The sequence below is a fragment of the Macaca nemestrina genome, chromosome 16 (genome assembly GCF_043159975.1).
Source record: "Macaca nemestrina isolate mMacNem1 chromosome 16, mMacNem.hap1, whole genome shotgun sequence".
Taxonomy (NCBI): Eukaryota; Metazoa; Chordata; class Mammalia; order Primates; family Cercopithecidae; genus Macaca; species Macaca nemestrina.
This window is the reverse complement of record NC_092140.1, coordinates 104,005,893-104,020,683: the sequence shown is the minus strand read 5'-3', so window position 1 is coordinate 104,020,683 and position 14,791 is coordinate 104,005,893. Positions and strand designations below refer to the sequence as shown.

At 41.4% G+C, this 14,791-nt stretch overlaps 1 protein-coding gene across 1 annotated transcript in view; it reads left to right on the top strand.

Annotated features, from left to right (window-relative positions):
- The window catches only part of LOC105490276 (transmembrane phosphoinositide 3-phosphatase and tensin homolog 2), a 93,267-nt gene extending 79,224 nt beyond the window's left edge, over positions 1–14,043 (top strand). Inside the window, 6 exon segments of the mRNA XM_071081565.1 lie at positions 4,045–4,150; positions 6,070–6,161; positions 10,084–10,176; positions 11,589–11,659; positions 13,751–13,848; positions 13,851–14,043. Of these exon segments, the coding sequence (XP_070937666.1) occupies positions 4,045–4,150; positions 6,070–6,161; positions 10,084–10,176; positions 11,589–11,659; positions 13,751–13,848; positions 13,851–13,885 (495 nt within the window). The 3' untranslated portion in view covers positions 13,886–14,043.
- Positions 14,044–14,791: the final 748 nt, after the last annotated feature.

Sequence of the window (14,791 nt, the reverse complement as noted above, 5' to 3'; positions counted from 1 at the left end):
TGAAGTTTATCTGAAATCACCAGCCTTTGATTTCAGTGTAAAAAAGATCCAAGTCCTTCACAAACCCTTACTAGGGCAATTCAACCCTTGCAAAACATCACAAAGACTGTTTTTGGATGACTCCTGGTGTGTGTGTGTGTGTGTGTGTGTGTGTGTGTGTGTGCGCGCGCGCGTGTGTGTGTCTTTTCTGTGTGTTGTCGGGAAGGTGTATTTTACAAGAGAAAATAAAAGGGGAAATAAACTTTCCAAAACCCCTTCCGTACACCAGACAGTGTTGCGCTTTCACATCTCTCGTTTAACACCCATAACACCCATAGGAAACACACACTGTTACTCTGTTTTTTGTTTTGGAAACATTTTGTTATGGAAAATTTTAATCATATACAAAAGTCCAGAGGATCATACAGTATATCCTCACATAGTCATCACATTGCTGCAACAGTCATTTCAGCCTGCAGCCAGCCACACTTTATCCATTCTTTGCCCGCTCCACTCACACCTCCCAGCCCCACTCTCCACTCTTACTTTCCCTAAATCTGAGTTATTGGCCGGGCGCGGTGGCTCAAGCCTGTAATCCCAGCACTTTGGGAGGCCGAGACGGGCAGATCACGAGGTCAGGAGATCGAGACCATCCTGGCTAACACGGTGAAACCCCGTCTCTACTAAAAAAATACAAAAAACTAGCCGGGCGAGGTGGCGGGCGCCTGTAGTCCCAGCTACTGGGGAGGCTGAGGCAGGAGAATGGCGTAAACCCGGGAGGCGGAGCTTGCAGTGAGCCGAGATCGCGCCACTGCACTCCAGCCTGGGTGACAGAGCCAGACTCCGTCTCAAAAAAAAAAATAAATAAAATAAAATAAAATAAATAAATAAATCTGAGTTATTTTAAAGGAAATTTCAGCCGTCAGATCATTTTATCCCACAAGCATTTTAGTATGACCTTTAAGTACTCTTAAAACAAGAACAAACCTTAACACTTTTTATCATGTCTAAAAATATTATACCTTAAAAATCCTTAATATCAAATTTGTAGTCCATGTTTGTTTCCAAAATTGTCTTAAAATCTTTGAAAATTTAGTTTGTTTAATCAGAATTCAAACAAAGTCCACATATTTCATTTGGTTGCTGTGTCTCCTAAGTCTCTCTTAAGAATCTAAGTTCAGAGATTTCTCACCATTTTTTATTACTTGTAATTTGTTTATTGCAGAAACCAGGGTGTTTATCCTATAGCATTTATAACATTCTAGACTTTGCTGAACTATTCTAAGAGTTGTATAATCACTATCTCATTTACTATTCTCAGTAACTCTATGAGTAGGCACTGCTATGATTCTCATCTTATAAATTAGAAAATTGAGGTTCAGAGAAAGTAACTTTTGAACCAAGGACTGAAATCTCGATGTCAGTCTCTGAAGCTCGTGCTGTGCACAGCCTCATTTATTTTGCCTTTTCTATGTTGCCCCTGAAACCGAAGTGAGAGTGGGTTGGGAATTCCTAAATAGATTGGGATGAGGCTGTAAATGAGTTTTTCTGTCAGTGGTGGGAGCTGAGTAAGTACTCTTGGCCCCATTAGAAGAACACTGTAACTACTGGCCCCAAACCTTGAGTTTGGGCCAGAAGAACTCAGCCTTATCCACTGATACTTCCCTCCCACACCCAAGCCCAAAACAAAACAAAGATAGTCATAGACCCTAAGCTAAAAGTAACAGGTGAATTTACTGAAGTGCAGCCCTAATCATGCCATTTCCATGCTCAAAATCTATACTATGTCCCCACTGCCAATGGCAATAAACTACATGTTTCAACCTGGCACTCAGGAGCCGCAGTTTGACTTTTCCAGCCTTTTCTTCCGCTGTGTGCATGCACACATCCCACACTCCACACATTTAGACTGTGTGCTGTTTCCCAGCCTATGGACACTTGATACCCTCATGCCACTGCTCGTGCCCCTTTTCCTAGAGTCCCTTTCCCTTCTCAGCCTGAAGTCATCTCTTGCTTTTTCAATCTTAAAGCCCTTTGTGTTTCTTTTAGGGACCACGTCACTTTGTGTTACTCTCTAGTTATTTGAAGTGGTGACTTCTGTATCCCTTTTAAAGGCAAAGCCCATGGCTTACCCATCTTTCCACCCCTTTCTCATAATATCTTCTTTGTTTGTAGTGAGTGCCTCCTATGTGTTGGTTGTATTAATTTCTACTAGAAGTCCATGTTGTCTTAGGTTGTAGGAGAAGGAAGCATGGGAGTACAAGCAGCATGGGGGCCCTGGTGGTTTACAGGCCTTAGGGAAAGGTGGAGAATCTAGTGGCAGAAGTTAAGGGGATGCTAGATGGAGCTCCTTCACCAACTCTCCCCACACATCTCCCCATCCCCATTTCTTCTGCAGTCCTGCATAGTTTCCCTAACTTTAGTCCAGAACTAGCACAACAAAGGCTGCAACTGAATCTTCTCTGATTCACTGAAAAAGCAACACAGGGACTCAGCTGCACGTGTGAGAGCTCTGTTGGCAAGACCTCAGGACAGAGTGCCCTCTGTGTCTGCTGGTGATTCTCAGACACCATCACATTCTGATCCGGCGCTGTGGGCCATTCTACTGACTACATCTACTCCTAAGTTAAGGTGACTCAAGCCTGTAATCTGAGCACTTTGGGAGGCCGAGACGGGCGGATCACGAGGTCAGGAGATCGAGACCTTCCTGGCTAACACGGTGAAACCCCGTCTCTACTAAAAAAAAAAAAAAAATACAAAAAACTAGCCGGGCGCGGTGGCGGGCGCCTGTAGTCCCATCTACTCGGGAGGCTGAGGCAGGAGAATGGCGTGAACCCGGGGGGCGGAGCTTGCAGTGAGCTGAGATCCGGCCACTGCACTCCAGCCTGGGCGACAGAGCGAGACTCCGTCTCAAAAAAAAAAAAAAAAAAAGAACTTTCATGAGCCTTCCTCATGACTGGCCCTTTCTAAAGGAAAGTATGGCAGTTAGTTGCTTTAATGAACATTTCCCAATGGGTTAGTTACTTTAATGAACATTTCCCAATGGGTAAGGAACAGTCTGTGAACTTACGAGGTTTTTTTTGTTTTGTTTTGTTTTTAATTTTTGAGACAGAGTCTTGCTCTGTCGCCCAGACTGGAGTGCATTGGTGCAATCTCAGCTCACTGCAACCTCGACCTCGCGTTCACGCGATTCTCCTGCCTCAGCCTCCCGGGTGGCTGGGTTATAGGGGCCCATCACCACACATGGCCTATTTTTGTACTTTTAGTAGAGACAGGGTTTCACCCTGTTGGCGAGGCTGGTTTCAAACTCCTGATGCCAGGTGATCTGTCCACCTCGGCCTCCCAAAGTGCTGGGATTACAGGCAGGAGCCAGCATGATGGCCAACTTTTGAATTCTGAACCAGTTGATTCAGGACCAGAGCTCTTCACTACCTTGAAGAAAGATTCAGGGGAGAGCCATTGTGAACAGCTTGCCCCGGGGAAAGGACAAGGCTAAGAGAATTCTAGGGCTTCTTTGTGAAAACAGAATTGAGCAAATGCAAAGTGAAGAAATTCTAGCTGTCAGGAACCAGAGAAGAATGACAGGAAACCTGCTACTGAGGTATGGAGGCATCCTCTGGGGTTTTCACTTATACCATCTTCTCTCATGCCCAGGAAGCTGCTCTTCACCAAACCCCAAGCCTTCCTCCAACTCAGCCACAGCTAAGCTTCTCTCTGGACACTGATGATGCTGTAACTGTTCTGTCGTGCTGATTAGATGCCGTCTCAACCATAGGCAGCCTATAAACAGGACCTGGCTCCATCTTTGTTACTTCCCCATTGCTCTGAATTCAGTATTTTCCCATCGAGGTAGATAGTTGCTCTGAATTCAGTATTTTCCCCTCGAGGTAGATAGTTGCGAGGCAGCATCCCGAAAAACGCCTGGTTATATAAGGGCATCCAGTAAATGTTTTCTTAATTACTTACCTCCTTTACAAGCTTTAGGCAAAAAAAAAAAAAAAAAAAAGAAATGCTGACTTTAGACTTTTCATCTCCGCTTAAAGTAAGGTTTCTGTTGCTTTTCAGAATAGATATGTTGGATATTTTGCACAAGTGAAACATCTCTACAACTGGAATCTCCCCCCGAGACGGATACTCTTTATAAAAAGATTCATTATTTATTCGATTCGTGGTAAGTGCTTTATGTATAATTGAAGAATTGGGCAGGAGGGCCAATGTTCCCACTCTGGGAGGATTTCACTCATAGTTGTATATACAGATGATCTGACTCACACCTGTCTTCTTACATGTCCTCACACGTGATCTCCTCCTTCTGTATGCCCCTCCTCCTGCAATTGCCCATTGATTGCCAGCCCTTAGATGTTCTTCACTTTTTCTTTTCCATCACCAATTTGGGGGACTTCATCCCCTTCCTGTCTCTCTTGTTCTCGTTGCTCCTCTGGTCTCAACGCAGGGTGGACTTTTCAGGGCAGAGTGGGCCTCTGATGAGGGAGGAGGACCATGTGCCCTCAAAACTGCTTATTTCTCACAACCACCTCTAGTTCAGAGTTTGCCTTGGTGGAGGTGTCTCCAGATCTATCATTTTCTCACCTTCTTTTAGAGGCATATTTTTTTCTCATCACCTTGGGCTCTCCCTTTCCCCTCTCTCCTCCATCTGTAACCGTCTCACTCACAGCTTACACTCAGGGGAGGTGGGAAAGCAGGATGTGTCTGCGTGGAAGGGATGGGGCCTCACCACTCCCACTGCCAGAGAGGTAGCAGTGAGGCAATACTTCGGAACCCCTAAGGCAAACCTCTTCTGGCAGCCAGCTTGTGGACCTGAGATGGTGCCAGTGCTGGGTGCTATAGGTGCCGTGGTGCCAGGATGCTGGTGTCTACACAGCCAGCCTAGGATTTTTAGCCTTCTGAGTTTAGTTCTACATTTCACTGATTACTGGTCGACATCAATAGAAAGAAGTTCTGCACCAGGAACTGAGGCAAGAAACTGTGATTTCTAATGACAAATGAATATCATGGTGTTAGTGAAAACAAAATTAAATGAAAAGAAAACAAACAGCATATGAGATGATCTATCAGAGATAGTTAATCCACTAGTTTATTAAGATATTTGTTTTAATTTTCTACCTTTAGTTTTGTACATATTTGAATTAAAATTAAATGTAGAGTTGAGAGGCAAGCAATAAAAGAATTAATTGACTGAGAAACCAAGTCTTTGAGGAAATGCTAAGGGAAGTGGGTCATTTGAATTGAAAAAAAGGAACAAAAAGGCTTTGTAAATATATACTGAACACCATGGGAATTTTTGAATATAACTATCCTCTATTTTTATAGAGATTGCATCAGGAACTGGCCTTAAAGTAGGGCCAACGTAGTTAAACTACAGTATTTATTATTAAGAATCATTATGATCAGAAGGCTGAAGAAAGCAACACATTAGCAAGAAAGGTTGCAAGTCACCTTCCCTGAATTTTCTCTGTTTCTTTTCTTTTCTTTTTTTTTTTTTTTTTTTTTTTTTTTGGAGACAGAGTCTTGTTCTGTTGCCCAGGCTGGAGTGCAGTGGTGTGATCTTGGCTCACTGCAACCTCTGCCTCCCAGGTTCAAGCAATTCTCCTGTCTCAGCCTCCTGAGTACCTGGGATTACAGGCATGTGTCACCATGCCTGGCTAATTTTTGTATTTTTAATAGAGATGGGGTTTCACCATCTTGGCCAGGCTGGTTTAGAACTCCTGACCTCAAGTAATCCACCCACCTTGCCCTCCCAAAGTGCTAGGATTACAGGCGTGAGCCACCATGCCCGGCCTACCTTCCCTAAATATTTTTTCTGGAAAGATAAAGTCATGGGATTCTAAGTCTTTGAAGCTGAACTGTATGTATTTTTTTTTCTCTTCTCTAGTCTTATAAAATCTGCTTTACGAGACAGAACTTGGCTTGAAACCTTGTCTTTCAAAGACAAAATCCATGCAAGACCAAATAAGTAACTATTGATAGATTGTTAGCTTGGATAATTTTTTCTCTTTTTAATCCATTATGTTAATTGGTGAGACATATTGATCTTCACGCTAATCAACCTACCTTTGTAATTTCATTTAGGTGTTGGAACAGGCGGTGTATGTGATCTAAAAGTCCGAATAGTAATGGAGAAAAAAGTTGTCTTTTCCAGTACTTCATTAGGAAATTGTTCGGTAAGAGAAAACATGTGAATTGAAAAAAATCTGATGTTTAAGGCTGAATGTCAAACCAGCAATGTTCACCTCCCTAAACTATCACTCACCATAAAGAGATTCCCTAACGCTTTCTGGTTACCATCAACGTGGTGTCACTGGGTTTGGATGCAAACCAGAGATAAATTAACCTGTTTGCTCAAGTTTTTTTCAGGGTGCTTTCCAGAATTTATTTCTCTTCAGTGTTGCTTTGCCTTTCACACTTCCACAGACTCTGAGCATGTTCCCAGGAATGTATTAAGGATTTTAATTTACATATCTGGTCATTTTTAGCGAATTCTCTTCTTCTCAGTCATTTTATCTTTTATTATATAGCACTGATTCTAAAATTTTAGTGTGCATGAAAACCACCAAAGAGCTTGTAAAGATTTACATTCCTAGGTTGTACCCCCAAAGTATGATTCGGGAAATCTGGAATAGGGCCCAGGAACCATAGACTTAGGAATGTCCCATGTGATTCTAACTCAGAGGTTCTGTGGGATGACCCTGTGAGAAACAATGCAAGAGTGAATGAACTGGGGAGGAACCTCTTTATCCAAAGCAAAAGGGACCTGGTAGTCAGTGTTTTGCTACAATGAAGAAATGCCTACAACTATATACCTTTTCTGAAATAGTAATAAAGCATCCTTCATGTCTAATAACCATAAACTTTTAGAATTTCTACCCAGGCCTTTGTCTCAAATTCTCCTATTACTGATCCTGTTCCCTGCCACCCCCTCCCCTCTCCGCCACCCACTTTTTTTGGCGTCTCCCGACTGAGGGCATTCACCCAGGCCTGACCTTTGGCTTTCTGTTCTTAGCAAATACTTTATTCTTAAAGAATGACCCATTCCCCTTGCTTCAACTGTTACTTGTTCATGTACCGAACAGATATTTATGAGCACCCACTGAGTTGTAGATGCGGGAGCTACAACATGAACAGTTTCCACTCTGACTCAAATGCATCAGCCAGTCCGAGTTATCAGTGAGCTTTCTCTCTGCTTCTGCAAGTGGCACCAGCTTCTTCCACTCAGGCCTTGGGCTTTGATTCTCTTCGCCTCGGCACCTAAATCCAGTCAGTCATCAGTCTCTGTAGATTATGCCTCTGACAGTTCTCTGTGTTCTTCTTTTCTGTTCTCACTGCCACTCATTGTCCAGAATCTCCTTTGCTCATGCCTAGATTTCTGCAGTGGTCTCCTTACCCTTTCTTTCTCCTTATACAATGCAATGTATAGAGTCCTGAAATATGCATCCTGAAATATTGCTCTGATTGTGAAAAATTGTAGGTCGAGCAGAAGACACACTGTGTGCCCATGGTTAGAGTCAGTTCACACCTTTTGCTCAATGTCCTTATCTGTCAAATCAATATCACATCTCAAGTGTAATGGGAATTAAATTAGATAATATATAGAAAGTTTCTTTGTAAACTGTAAATCACTAAATAGTGTTATGTGTGATAATTATCAGGCCTCTCTGTCCCATAGGAAATGCCCCATTGTATTTTTCAACACCTTCACTCTTATATCCTTGGCTCTTGAGCTCTTGAGACATAATAGCCCTGACTTAATACCTGAGCTTTTTCTCATCAGTAGCTTGACCAGCAGACTTCATTCCAAATAAACTGGGTCATCCCTTTTGGCTCTTGGAACACAACTCTAATTTAGTTAGTTAGTTAGTTGGTTATTTCTTTCGTTCCTTCCTTTCCTTTTTTTTTTTTTTTTTGTTGTTGTTGTTTCGTTTTCTTGAGCCAGGGTCTCATTCGGTCGCCCAGGCTGTAGCGCAGTGGCGTGATCATGGCTCACTCACTGCAGCCTCAACCTCCTGAGCTCAAGCAATCCCCCAATTTTTTATTTTTTATTTTTTGTAGAGGCTGGGACTTGCTATGTTGCCCAGGCTGGTCTCACCCCTGGGCTCAAGCAACCTGTCCCACCTCAGCCTTGCAAAGTGCTGGGATTATAAACATGAGCCACACTGCCCGACATTGTTTGTTGTTGTTTTTCCAATTTTTTTCTTTTTTTCTTTTTCTTTTTTTTTTTTTGAGATGGAGTTTTGCTCTTGTTGCCCAGGCTGGAGTGCACTGGCACAATCTCAGCTCACCACAACCTCTGCCTCCTGGGTTCAAGCGATTCTCCTGACTCAGCCTCCCAAGTAGCTGGGATTACAGGCATGCGCTACCATGCCCGGCTAATTTTGTATTTTCAGTAGAGACGGGGTTTCTCTCTGTTGGTCAGGCTGGTCTTAAACTCCCGACCTCAGGTGATCCACCCACCCCAGCCTCCCAAAGTGCTGAGATCACAGGCGGGAGCCACCACGCCCGGCCCATTTTTCTAATTTCTACTTTGTGTTATTGCTGGTCTTTTTCCCTCCGTTTGGACTGGATTCTGTTTTCAGAGCTCTTCTTCCTTTATCTAAACTGCTTCATGCCCAATTCGGTTTCTACCTCCTTAATGAAATTTTCGCATCCTGCACCTTCTGTTAACTAGCCCCTAGCAGTGCGTAACAGCACACCCAGTCTTTGTCATACAGATTGAGTTGTGTACCATTCTACTATTGTTTCTTATGTGTACAGCTCCCTGAAGGGGCCAACTGAGTCTGCACCTCTTATGTTTTTCACAGGGCCTCCCATAGACCTTGCCTATTGTGGGTGCCATTATTTACATGAGAGTGAGTCAAAGAAATAGCTTCAAAGTCATTCATTCCAAAACTTGACCTATCTTTGGTCACTCCATCCAGCAGCCTGCATTGGTCAAGTTCAAAGATCCCATTGACAAACACAAGAGTTCTGATAAAACATGATGAGCAGGGGGACCCTACTCTCCTCCTCCCTTGGGAGGGGCATGCAGGCCAACCCCCAAGTGTTACAGACCCCCGTTGTTATTTTTTAAATTTAGAAAATAAAAAACCATGATGAATTACACATTGCTTTTTGAATGTCAATGCTAGCTTTAACATTGTGAGCTTCTTAATGTATTCTCAAAAAAGGCCCTAACACATGAACATCAAATGACACATGTTAAATAATAACATTTAATTGATTAAAGTCTAATAGAAAATTCAATGCTTTTTAAAAGTGAAGCACTTTGGAAAAGTGCCTCATGGCTGAGCCTGTAATCCCGGCACTTTGGGAGGCCAGGGCGGGTGGATCACGAGGTCAAGAGATTGAGACCATCTTGGCCAACATGGTGAAACCCCATCTCTACTAAAAATACAAAAATTAGTTGGGCGTGGTGGCACATGCCTGTAGTCCCAGCTACTTGGGAGGCTGAGGCTGGAGAATCGCTTGAACCCAGGAGGTGGAAGTGCAGGCAGCTGAAATCATGCCACTGCACTCCAGCCTGGTGACAGTGAGACTGTCTCAAAAAAAAAAAAAAAAAGTGGTTCATGATAACCCTCAAACATGTTGGCCTTTAAAAGACATAAACAACAGGTCGGGTGCAGTGGCTCATGCCTGTAATCTAGCACTTTGGGAGTCCCAGGCGGGCAGATCACTTGAAGCCAGGAGTTTGAGACCGTGCTGGCCAATAGAGTGAAACCCCATCTCTACTAAAAATTCAAAAATTAGCTGGGTGTTGTGGCATGTGCCTATAGTCCCAGCTACTCGGGAGGCTGAGGCACAAGAATCACTTGAACCTGGGAGGCAGAGGTTGCAGTGAGCCGAGATCACACCACAGCACTTCAGCCTGGGTGACAGTGAGACTCTGTCTCAAAAAACAAAACACACACACACATACAAACAACAGTATTGCAACTAGAAAAGGTTATTCATAATTATTTATACATGTGGTGATTGGGCTGTGAAACCAAAAGTACTTGATAAATATAGGACGTCATGATAAGTGAAAAGGAACTGCATTGTTACCATTATCTAGGTTCATAGTTCTCAGCTCCATGTGTTCATTCGCAGATATTGCATGACATTGAAACAGACAGAGTGTTAATTGATGTATTCAACGGTCCCCCTCTGTATGACGACGTGAAGGTACAGTTTTTCTCTTCGGTGAGTGATCACAAAATAGCCTCTGCTGTTGTTCTTGTCTGGTCTAATGATTTTATTTAAGATTTGCTTTACTACAATTCCCAACAAGGGAGGGGGAGGAAAACAATAAATCAGATCTATAACAAATTTTTTTAAAGGAGCATATGTAATGTAAATTTTTGTTCATTTGTTTTTTTCTAAATTGTAAATTTTCTACATTTTTCTAAATTTACATGTATTCTCAAATACAAAACATATAAAATAAACAAAAAAAGTAAAAGCCAAGATGCTAAAAAAAAAAACCAAAAAAACTCAAAGGTATGTTTTACTGCATAGCAATGATTACGTTTTGTTTTGCACCTTTTTTAAAAAATTAAGAAATTGAGACAGGGTCTCACTCTGTCACCCAGGCTGGAGTGCAGTGGCACAATCATAGCTAACTGTAGCTTCAGCCTCCTGGGCTCAAGCAATCCTCCCACCTCAGCCTCCTGAGTAGCTGGGAGCACTGACTGGAAAGAGAGTTAGGTTTGGGTGACACAGTTGGGTGAAACAGAGAAGGCAGCACAATACAACACATGAAATAACCAAAGCAGTTTTTTATTAATTCCAGAGAGAAGAGAGCAACATGCTTTGCAGGGCCAACTGGAAGGGGGATCCATCCAGACCTGTGCTCCACTGATGGGTGGGGAGCAATAGCGAGAGAGAGGGAGGGACCTGAGAGTGGAAGCCTTTATTGGGATGTGAGGTGCTACCTGAGCAGGTTTCCTGTGGGGAGGTCTAATTTGGTTTAACGCAAGCAGCCATGAGTCTCTGCTGTGACTGAGAGGTGGTTACTGATATATCCACATGGTCCCTGCAGAGTATGGGGGTCTGTGGGTTGAGTCAAGTAGGTTATATCCAGCTGTCCCATGATGAAGTGGTCACCAGGAGAAGGTTGTATGAGGCAGATATCAGCATCAGTCACATGGAGAAACCGGGAAGTGGTAAACTGGAAACTGCTGAGGATGACTGAACCCCACTTCTGATATCAGAAAGTCCAATTTATATTTAAAAGGGATGCTGAGGCAACAAAAAAATTATCAGAATTCACTACAATATACTTGGGTATATGTAGGCATAAGTCCTTAGTAGAGTCTGTTTGGTAGTATCTAAACCAGATTCAAATATCAGCATCTAAGTTAAATACCTATCATGGGAAAAATACTATTCCTTGAAAATGTTGATAGAAACAGCAAGAGAATACAATAGCATTTTCTTCAAGCCTCCTCCTTTGTGTCTTGGGTATATTGTTATAGATTGCAGAGTGCTACATATTTAATGGTTATAATTGTTTGATAAATATATAAAGGAATAAAGGAAGGAACTTTTAATTTCTTTGGAATGATTAGTTCTTGGTATCAGTTTTACTTTGAAATTTTTTTTTTCCTTTTTAGAATCTTCCTAAATACTATGACAATTGTCCGTTTTTCTTCTGGTTCAACACATCTTTTATTCAAAGTAACAGGTATGAATATAATATAAACCCATAGAAACAGCCTAATCTTCAATGTCTATGCATAAGGTGTGATGGCAAGTCTTTTGCTGGTTGTCATAAACTTAATTTATAGAAAGCAAAAAGTCCTTGAACCACCATTGTTCATTGCCTTACTCCTCTTACTTTGGTTATTTTAAGAATACGTTTGTTCTTGAGACCCACTGTTGCAGTATCCTCAAGGTCCATGCCATAGGACTGTGTTATGAGTTCAAAAGCATTATAATCAGATCTTAAGTGTGGTAGAAAATTCCTCTTAGAGAAGTTCAATATAAGTCTACTCAGCACCTTCAATATGTCACGTCCCTGTCCCTAGGTGCTGATTTACCAATGATGAACCACCACCAAATTTTGTGCTAAAGTAAGGCGGGACCTAGGGAGGCTTCAGCTAGCTGAAAAGCTGACTGACACACTTGTATCTAGGAGAAGTTACAAGACACAGTATTAAGGAATATAGCTAAAAAATATCATTAAGTAATAGTCTATTTAAATAGCCATTTAAATGTGGCTTTCTAAAAACTGAAATGGGAAAACTTTCTGAAAAATTATTAATTGGGCTTGGAGATTATTGTTCCAAAAAAAACCTTCTACCATACTTGGAAACTCATTTCTCAGTGGATAGAAGTTCTCTAAAGTATCATTTGTTTTGTGATGGTGAAAAATTGAGATTTTTTGTGTGTGTCAACCATACTCTTCAATACAAAAGGACAAAAATTTTTTGACTTAGTTAGGTCAGCATTGAAAAGTGGCTATGATTATATGTGGCATGAATTGATAGTTATTGTTACATCCAGTGCTAATCTTTTCTTCAAATGTGCACTGCATCTAGTAACTCCTTAAGTCCAGCAAGGCAACGGTAAATTAAACCTCTGGCCTCCACACTTGCAATGCAAAACATTCATGGATTTTGATACAGTGAACTTTGGATTTGATGGAAATTTTTTACAAGTGTTTTTTTTTTTTTGGATGCATACAAACAATAAGCTTTTTCTTCTGACATGAGCAAAGTCCCTCAAAGTGAGAGCTGGGTGGAGCTTCATTTGATGCTGCTCCTCAAAAGGGGTTCTTGCTAAAGGATAGTTTTTTTCCTTTAAAACACAATGTTCATTTTGGAGAAGTGATAAGCTAGATCACTTTTATTCTTACTTTTATATAAATTTCTAAAGATTTCTGTAACATTTAAATTCACATACTACTTGGTAAACCTGTTTTTGTTACTTATGAGATTGTTGTTTAGCCAAAAACACTAACTTCTATCATTTAGAATGCTAGGCATAAATGGGTTAACCAATTTATGCCTAGTGTTCCATTATTGGAACTCTCAGCATGTGGGAGTTATATCCCACTGCTCAAGGTCATTTCCAAGGTCTGAGTGTAAAAATTCAAAAAAATTGCAAACCTCACACATAAAAGAGATACAGTAGTTTATTACTGGGTTTTCATTCATGTCTATCCTGACTGATTTCTGTCACATTTAGAAATGTAGATATTTAATTAAACTTGGATGCCATTAATTCCATATAAAGCAATGGTAAGAGAGTCAGCATGTGTTACTCATGTGTTGCTGAAGATTAAAGTATTTTTAAGTCTCACTAAAAAGGTGGAAGGAGCCAACTGAGACACAGAAAAGGGGCTCTGGTTCTATTCATGCTGAGGTTCTTTTTTTGTTCCAGCTCTAACGTGGGTACCCAACTGCATGGCTTTTCCGTTAGCCCCGATAGAAAATGTAATAATTAGTCCGGGCGCGGTGGCGCAAGCCTGTAATCCCAGCACTTTGGGAGGCCGAGACGGGCGGATCACGAGGTCAGGAGATCAAGACCATCCTGGTTAACACGGTGAAACCCCGTCTCTACTAAAAATACAAAAAACTAGCCGGGCGAGGTGGCGGGCGCCTGTAGTCCCAGCTACTCGGGAGGCTGAGGCAGGAGAATGGCGGGAACCCGGGAGGCAGAGCTTGCAGTGAGCTGAGATCCGGCCACCGCACTCCAGCCTGGGCGACAGAGCGAGACTCCGTCTCAAAAAAAAAAAAAAAGAAAATGTAATAATTTTTTTTTCTATTCTTAGGCTTTATCTACCAAGAAATGAATTGGATAATCCACATAAACAAAAAACATGGAAAATTTATCCACCACAATTTGCAGTGGAGGTACTTTTTGGTGAGAAGTGACTTACAATTACGTTGTAGCTGGATCCGATTAAGTATAGTTCCCCCTTCCCCTTCTGGGAAAGAATTATGTTCTTTCCAACCCCTGCCACATGTTCATATGTCCTAAATCTTCCTTGATGATATATCTGTATTTATATATGTTTACATATGTTCTTGATAAATCTATTAAATATATAGAGATAAAACGTCAGTTTTTTTTTCTTTTTTGAAGGCACATACTTCACAGTTTCCGTCTTGTATTTACATAAATTTGGAACACAGTATGCAGGAACAGTCAGCATCATTTTTGAAGAACTTTGAAATAGAACTTTCATATCAAAGACTTGAGATATTTAAAAATTGTGATTGCCTAGCACCCACTTACATATTTTTGGTCAAGTATTTATTCCCTGCTGTGGTTCACATTTGTAATTTCAGATTGATTAGAAAGCTAATTTATATATTTTTCTTCCCCTTCATTTACAAACTGTTAACAGATTGGCAACAAAGACTAAGTTTTAAATCCGGAAGAGAGAAATGTTTCACACAGGCAGTCCCCCAACTCCCAGCACACCCTCTCTCTTTCCAGACATTCAATAGGTAGCTTACTTAACAAGCTTCCTTTAATTACACACAGACACAGGGGTTGGGGTAAGAAGATTGTGGTAAATATGAAGGATAAGTAATCTTTGGTAACTTCTGCTTTTGTATAAAATTGTAAGTGAAGTCAAAAGAAATACGTGTTCTTAGAGTAATCTAGGCGTATTATTTTGAAATCCACTACTCCCGCTCACAACCAGCTTCACCTAAGCTTGGGGAACTCTGAAGGGAGTTACCTTTTCGTTACAAACACTGGTTAGCCTTATGTCTACAGGAAACCATTATTATTTCCTCTTTGGTGCTGGATGCTACTTTAACAAATTTTTTATTTGTATTTTTTATTTTTTGAGACAGCATCT